Genomic DNA, 8810 nt, shown 5'->3' with positions numbered 1-8810 from the left:
TGAAAACGTTGAAGACCCCTGCACTAGAGTTACAGACCCATAAGGGTCCATTTGGTTCCTAACCATCTATAATTTAGCTGGGGACCCCCTGGAACTTCCTGGGGGTCCGCTTTGAGAATCACTGCACTGCACTGCACGTGTGTGTGTGTGTGTGTGTGTGTGTGTGTGTGTGTGTGTGTGTGTGTGTGTGTGTGTGTGTGTGTGTGTGTGTGTGTGTACACAACAGCATCCAAGTTGATTTACTTCTGATCAGTCAAACATTTTTCCTATCACTTGAAACTCTGTTGCCTGATGACAGCTGAGGGGAAAGCGTCCCTCGTTTCGATTCCAAATTGTAACCGGTGACATCCGTTCGTTGTTAGCACGTAGCACTCTTTAGCATGCTCTGTAGCAACAAGTACTGCCAAACAGCACTCAACTACTGCCATCTTTGTGAAACAAAACGGTCGCAGAGGCCATGCTTTTGCCCAATGCACACTTGAATGAGCTTCGGAGCTTACACAGACACCTGGAGCAAATAAATTAACGAGCAACATCCAGCAGAGCAGACGGCCGGGCAAACGAGACATGCTCGTCAGCCACAGCTGGGTGAATGAGAGACGGAGTGAAACAGGGGAGGGCGGGGCTATTGCCTATGGAATAACACAGTGCGTGCGTCTCTCTCAAAATCTCTCAACTCAATGGGAGAGATGGAGCTTACTGATACATCTTTATGGAAAACTGAACACTAGAATACGCACAGATGTTTATGGCTTTCATTTTCCCATGAGCCTTAAAAACATCATCGTCAAATTTAATACCTACGGTCAAATTTAAGACAAATTAAGACCTTAAAAGACTTTTTAAGGACCCGCGGGAACCCTGGCAGACCTTGAGGCCGAGGAGTTGCGCCCGAGCGCCTCCAGGCGCGAGTGCCCGCAACGACCGGCCGAAGGTCTGCTAGTCGACTCAGCGCCGTCCGAGTTATGTACCGATAGGGACAGAATCGTAAATATTTTTGGTGGGGACTGCGTTTGCCCCAATACGAGTATACATGAGTCACCGAAACACTAGGGGGCAGTAATGTCGCTCCTGCTGGCTCTGCAGGCCTGTCTGCAGAGCTTGCTGTCTGCAGACCGCCCCGCCCCTTCCCCCAGGCTGCAGCCGTTAGCTTCTCGGTGTGGCTGCCGCAATTTGGCCTGAACGCGATGACGATAACACGCCCCGGTGAATCAGAAGTTTTCAATCGGTGTGAGGCAGGCTGTCAGTCCACGTGGGCCCAGGTTCAGTCTGGCCTGTGAAGAGAATATTAGGTGTTTTTTTCCCTCACCTGCAGGAACACAGCGGGGAGGTGTTGCAGTCTGCAGAGGAAACCAGCGTAGTACAGACACGAGAAGAGAAGAACCAGGACACCTCCACCCACCACCACGATGGATGCTAGTGAAGATACTACTGCAGGACCTACACGCACGCGCGCACGCACACACACGCACACACACACACAATCTTTTCACATTTGTAACAGTTCGTGTTCTGTAGTATGGTATATTGTAGTATCAGCAGCACAGTACTTTGAAGTATTTAGTACAGGGGTGTTCAACAGGGGGGTCCGGGACCCCTAGGGGGTCCTCAGAGTTACTACAGGGTGTCCGCCAAATCTTTGTGTTATGATTTTTTTTTTTTAACCTTAACCACTTGAACCTAATATCCATTTCCAAAAATAGCAGATCTACAAGCTCACAACGCCTCGCGCTGCGAGGCGTTGTGAGCTTGTAGATCGGCTATTTTTGGCAAAGAGGTGCAGAGGGAAAAAAGAGCAGACCAAGAGAACAAAAAAGGTTTTATCTGAAACACAATTTTATACAATATAGAGGAGGGGGTCCCTGCTTCACCTCTCTCTCAGCTAGGGGGTCCTTGGCCTGAAAACGTTGAAGACCCCTGATTTAGCTATATCATACTGACCTCTGCTTGGCTCCAGTCGGCTGGTGTAATCACATTTCCATTCTGAGGGCAAACTGTGATTGTTGACCGATTGACTGATCATGGGTTCCACTTTGATGCAGTACTTCACCCCAGCCGCCAGGTTCTCCACACGATGACTGCTGTCTGCTGTGCATTCCTCCCATAAAAAAAGAACATAAGAAATGACTCAAGAGAGTGCGGATAATCTTTCTCCATTGAGCCAGTATGCCACTATGTTTCACAGATATAAAGCAATCTGAAATGCAGTCGAGGCCACACACGTATATCCAATATAAGGGACAATAATCATATAATGAATAATGCGATGGCAAGTAGTGCCGAAAGTAATACCTGTACAACTTAACAAGTCTTGAGATGTCAGTGTAAAGCTGATAAACAAATGATTATATCATCTATAATTACTCAAGGGCTCAATGCCTTAGGCATATTACTGCATTAGGTATATGCCGTAGGTTCATTTGTATACCACATTTAAAGGTCCATGAAACCATAAGCCGATTCTGTTGTGTTTTCCTGTACAGGTTAAAAACTGCAGAATCAGATGGGTAAAACTGTGATCTAGCAGACTAGTTAGCAAGGCAGCTCTAATCAATTTAATAATTGGTGTGTTAGATTTAGGTTTGCCCAGAGCAGGGGTCTAATGGTGTTTTCTTTTACTGAAGGGACGCTATTCTAATGATATTGCATGCATTTTATTTTAGGATGTTTGTATAGGAAATGACTAGTTTTTAGCTTAGTTTTTGTATTTTTAAACTAGGAATGCCTTGAATTATCAGGAGCTGAAACTAAAAGTGTTATAGTGATGGGTCGGTCATGATTCGTTCATAACAACTAGTTCTTTGCCATAAACGTGAACGAACCCGTTCACTTCTTGAAACTGTTTCATCCACGATTTCCTTCATTATTATATTACAAAGAAGACAGTGCAATTAGATGGTGAATGACAGTGCTGTGTTTCTGTGCAGACTGTGCAGTCATGTCAGTGGGATCAGATGCACACAGTTGCATGCATATAGTAGCCCAATGCGCTCCGCAAGAGAACGCAAATGAATCATTTGAACGAATCATTGGCGTGAGCGTGAACGAAATCGTTCGTTCACGGAAATTAACGTTTTTTTCCCACCACTACAGTGTTGCTTACCGTGTATGCGAGGACTGAGGATGCATTTGCACACTCACTTGTAAACCTGTTATGCAAAGTACTGTATACCTGTGCGTGCCCATGAAAAAAATATTGCACACGGTACATGCCATGCGTGTGGGAGGGAATAATTATAGTATGCCCTCCGTAAAAACCTAGAACACACGCACTGGTTGGAACCGATTATCTGCCCAGATGATCCTGTAGTTTGAGGGGTTCACAGATCCAATTTTAAACCTACCCATCTGCTAACAGATGCATCAGGGCCACCCAAAGTGTGTGTGTGTGTGTGTGTGTGTGTGTGTGTGTGTGTGTGTGTGTGTGTGTGTGTGTGTGTGTGTGTGTTGGGAGTTTACAAGTTTAATATGTATAGAGGGTTTACAGTATGTGGTTAAATGTTAAACACAAACAGATTTCTTACCTGTTCCTGAGACTGTTGATCTTTTCTACAGTAGATTTTGAAAGGAAATTTATATAACTTTTGGATGTCATTGTCAGCAATGCCTTTTAAAGAGTTGTTGTCAGCCTTGGGCATTGAAATGTTCAGCTGGATACACGTCCCACATCCTGCTACTGACAGCATCGGTGGACCTATGATAGCTGCACACAGACGCATGCATGCACACACACACACACACACACGCACGCACGCACGCACGCACGCAATGTGTTGAGTGTGTGAAGCTGACCAGATGAGCAGTTCTCCAGAACCGGGCCGCTCTGAACGGGTTCGCGATCTGAATGGTGGCCGGGCCCGAACAGGCACTGCAATATTGTGTATTGAATTGGGGGCGTGGGGCCTCTGGGAATTCCCATAGAGTAGGAACAGTATGGATAATGACTCCAGCAGTGGTGGACAAAGTACTCAAATATTTTACTTAAGTAAAAGTATCAATACTGCAATGTAGAAGTACTCTATTACTTACAAGTAAACGTCCGGTATTCTAAATTTGCTTGAGTATAAGTAAAAAAAGTATTGCTATCAAAATGTACTTAAAGTACCAAAAGTAAAAGTACTAAAATGTTTGAAAATAGCAGATCTACAAGCTCACAACGCGCCGCGATGCGACGCGTTGTGAGCTTGTAGATCGGCTATTTTCAAATTGCCACGGCATAAAATAGGGCTAAAGTGGTTAATGTATGTTTCATAATCATATTATCATAATATAATAATTTGCAAAGCAACTAGTAACTAAAGTTTTCAAATAATTGTAGCAGAGTAAAAGTACAATATTTGCCTCTGAGATGTAGTGGAGTAGAAGTAAAAGTATTGAACATTATAAATACTCCAGTAAAGTATAAAATACCTAAAAAATCAAAAAGTATAGTACTTGAGTAATATACTTAGTTACTTTACACCACTGAACTCCAACATGACAGCCATGGAGAGGAGCAACGGTCTTTATATTCTATGTTTTCTGATTACATCTGTGAGCATAGTAGTTGTAGTAGTAGTGTCCAATACAAATCAAGCTAGTAAACAAACGTTAACTATTTAGTGAAAGTGTTGTGTGGAGTTTGACCTACTGTCAGTGAAGGGAGTGAAGGTGTAAGGTTCGGACTGCGGAGACGTGGACCTGTCGAGAGACGCCTGGACAGACAGCCTGTACGTCGTCATGAAGTGCAGCTTCAGCTTCCTGCGGGTGCTGCTGGATGCTTTGAACTTCTTTGTCGTGTTGTTGATTCTGTACAAAGACAAAACAATTATGGAAGTGAGAACTTCAATGCTTATTTTCACCCCGACAGACAGACAGACAGACAGACAGACAGACAGACAGAGGGAAGCACATAGCATTTAAGATTCATGTTTCGAAGCAGAAGAAAAAAAATAAGTACAATTTGTTATACTGATCCATGTTTAACGATCGCAACTGCAAGTAAATGATTAAATATCAATACTGCATTCATTTATTTATTTTGAGGAAATGTATTTGCATAATTTGAAGCAATAAAATGGCCCGGGAATGGGCGTTACAATACACAGCCCTGCGTGTCTAATAATAAACCCGTACAGTCCAGCTATCTCACTCACTGATAATCCATAATAATAAAAAGGTCTTGTCTCTTACAGGTCCAACGTCCAGCCAACACTATGGAATACAGTGACAGCACACTCTGAAACATCCACTACACCAGCGGTTCCCAAACCAGTGGTTCAAAAATAGCAGATATACAAGCTCATGGCTTGTATATATGAATTTTTGGGCATCTCTTTGAACATAGGCTATATATATAGTCTTTGAAAGCGAACATTGTAACTCAAATCTTTGCTCCTGTATGGGGGGGGGGGGGGGGGGGGGTTCCGCGTGAAATATTTATAATTTTGGGGGTCCTTGACATGAAAACGTTTTGTTCCAGGGACCCCCAGAAGCAAAGATTAAAAAAAGTTGTTTCCGAAAATCTATATATTCAAAGATGCACACATTTTCAGGATAGAAATCAATAGCAGATCTACAAGCTCATAGGTGCACAATTGCAGATATATGAGCTTGTATATCTGCAATTTTTTGAAAGCCAAAGAAATCTAAAACGACACTTTCCCAGTCTAAATGGGTTAAGGGAGCTATTAGGGTACCCACTGAATACATGGACAGACAGACAGACAGACAGACAGACCTGCTGTGGACAATGTACTGCGTCCCCGGTGGCGTCCCCAGCCCTGGGTCCCACGTGAGAACGTGGTGGAAGTTTGTGGAGTTGACTTTTGGGTTGACCGGAGCAGGCAGGGAGCTCAGGGCTGGACGGACAAAACACACACACACACGCACACACACACACACACACACACACACACACACACACACACACACACACACACACACACACACACACACACACACACACACACACACACACACACACACACACACACACACACACACACACGAGCGAGGGTTCAAGTAGTTCATGTAAAAAATAACAAAAATAATGTCCCTACCACACAAAGATTTGGTGCCCCCCCCCTGCAGTATCTTTGAGGACCCCCTCGGGGTGCCGGAGCCCCTGTTGAAGACCCCACTACAGGCTATTTTACACTGCCCATGTTATGATATCTGACCAGTTTCTTTCTCTAGCTCTGTTTGTTTTTACACCCGTAAACCCATGTGTGTGTGAGTGTGAGTGTGAGTGTGAGTGTGTGTGTGTGCGCGTGCGTGCGTGCGTGCGTGCGTGCGTGCGTGCGTGCGTGCGTGCGTCTTACCACTATAACAATGTATGATCATCATCAGAGAGCAGGTGATCAGGGAGTTTTGAATGTTCATCTCTCCTCATTCAACAGCACAGACTGGGTCTCCCCTCCGTTTGCACACAGCATATCCTTATTGCTGTCAGGGTCTGATAAGGATAAGGTCTTTAGGGCTGTCACCATTACAACATTAAAGTTGACGATTAATTGTCATACAAATAATTGCGATTAATAACGATTTAGTTGTGTTTGACGTTGAACTTTGGAACATATGAATAAAAAAAAGTATTTATTTTTGGCTTTTAGTCTTCGTAAACAAAAGTTGCACAAGGCAGATATGACAAATAACATACATAATTTAATTACTTTAAACTTTCATAAGACATGAATAGTGGAATTTAGCCAAATAATTGCGAGTAGGCGATTATGCAATAATTGTGACAGGTCTAGGCGTATTCATTGATCAATAGATAGATACTGTATAGCCTATTAATAATTAATAAGCGGTGAAAATGTAAGTGGCAAATAATCCATAATGACACATCATTGATTAGAAACGTTCTCAAAGATATGTGTTACTGTACCGTGCCAGACAGCCTCGCTGCTGTGTTTTGTTCTAAAAACATGAGGTGAAAGTCCTGTGACAGACAGAGCTGTGTTAGACACAGTTCTACTACTGTCTGAGTCTGTGTGCTGTCTGTCAAATCTGATACAGCTGTGTTCCACTATCAGATACAATATAAGCCATCAGATACAACTTCCGGTGGACAATCTCTTCAGAATAAGAGCGCCCTTTAGCGTTAACAGAAGCCATTGAAAAACGATTCATTTGCACATTAAAAGTACACATTTAAACGAAGCTATACAACACACATTGTCAAGGCAGACAGTGAGTGAACCCAGATGCAGAACACAAACAAAGGAGACGTAATTTAAGTAAAGTGTCTTTTATTCAAAAGAACCAAGGTACAGGCTCCAAGAGCCGAGTAATAACTTAGGTACGTTTTCACCACAAAAGGAGATTAAGCAGGGGGTCCAAAGTAGCATGGACCAAAGGCAGTCCTTGTAGATCTGCGGTCTTCTGTCTGCGTGGGAGGCTGTCAGGCTGACTGTGGAAGAGATCAGGAGTTACTAATGGTCAAGAAAGAATCTGGTCTAAAAGCTAACGAGCAGCAGAACTGACCTAGTACTAGCTGCACCAGTGTGTGCACTAGCTGGCCTGGATAATATCACTGAGCACTGTGTGCTGTCACAGCCAGGTATAAGTAGCCAGCCAGGTAATTGCAGGATGGAAGACAGCCACGTAATTGCCAGGACACACCTCCCCACAAGCAGAGTGTACTTTTTTTCCCCACTTTTCTTTTCTTTTCCTTTCTTAAAATCATCGTTTGATTTGACGGCCTTCCTGTGCTCGCATTTGACCTTTGTGCCCTCAAATAGTTGACAACATCAAAGGTCAAGTGATCTTGTCCCTAAAATGATGACATTCAGTCCTGGATTGTAGCCATGTTTTCAGTCTTGGCAGTTACATTTCTGTAGAGCACTGGTTCTCAAAGTGGGGTCCGGGGACCACCAGGGGTTTAATGAGTGAAGTTTGACTTTCTTTTTTCTTTTTTCTTTATTTTGTTTTTATTGAAAAAAAGGATATTTATTTGTCACCCATACAAATGGGTCCCGACCCAGTGTTTGGGAACGAAATACTGGTCAGGCTACGGCCTTGATCTGCTCCAGATGATTTCACTGTTTAAACCTCAGCATTTTGTTCTTTGTCTTTTCAAAATATTTTAATTCAGATTATCAATAACAAACACAACCCAGGGGCGAGTGTGTTGCCTCAAATCACATCATTCCAAAAGATTGCAAAAAATATGTTCAACCAATACTGCACATATAGGATACACTTAGGCCAAAACAGATCCAAAGCACAAATGAAACCAGTGAGTAATCAAACTGATCCCCTTTCCCCCCACCCTCAATCGAGTCAATCCCCAAGATAATCCATGACAGTTCAAAGAAAAAGATATAAAAAATAAACAAACGTAGCAGGTGAGTAAATAAAACATTGTCTAGGTATGTTGCAATTTGGTGTCATAGTCATAGCTAGGTGGACGTCACACTACATAATTTGTTTGTATGCCAAGAATGGACCCCAATGGACCCCCAAGTATATTGTTTTTTTTTCACTGTAAAATGGGTTTAAAAGTGATTCAGCTGGTCAGCCAAATTAGATATCGGCATATAAGTGATATTACAATAAATGTACATCTGTTCTTGAGGTAATTGTTCATCCCCCAAAATCACGAAGGCTAATTTGACCTTTAGGATACATAAATAAGTGGGTGTGTCCAAAAACGTAGTTACTGCACTTTGGCTTGGCAGGGCAGTATAATCCTCTCACTTCTTCACAAGACTTTATCTCTCCTGTTTGTGACGTTGTTTATGATCAGTGGCTGCTGTTGTGCTGCTCTACTTTTTGCACCTTATGTACATACAGTACCGTCTGCTTATTTATGTAGATATCTT

At 43.0% G+C, this 8810-nt stretch overlaps 1 protein-coding gene across 1 annotated transcript; it reads right to left on the bottom strand.

Moving 5' to 3' along the window:
• Positions 1-1049: 1049 nt before the first annotated feature.
• On the bottom strand, positions 1050-6422 carry LOC311037297 (interferon alpha/beta receptor 2-like; the record flags this gene model as incomplete). Its single annotated transcript, XM_084046420.1, has 7 exons — positions 6303-6422; positions 5720-5840; positions 4631-4788; positions 3525-3703; positions 1942-2098; positions 1310-1440; positions 1050-1178 (listed from the first exon to the last, which is right to left on the bottom strand). Exons 1-7 carry the CDS (start codon positions 6361-6363, stop codon positions 1050-1052), a joined length of 936 nt encoding a protein of 311 aa, XP_083902546.1. The 5' UTR covers positions 6364-6422.
• Positions 6423-8810: the final 2388 nt, after the last annotated feature.

This window comes from Gymnoscopelus microlampas, assembly GCF_963454915.1.
Source record: "Gymnoscopelus microlampas genome assembly, chromosome: 21".
In the NCBI taxonomy this organism is placed as follows: Eukaryota; Metazoa; Chordata; class Actinopteri; order Myctophiformes; family Myctophidae; genus Gymnoscopelus; species Gymnoscopelus microlampas.
Note: the sequence above shows the minus strand (reverse complement) of the source record. Positions and strands in the feature narration are given on the sequence as shown.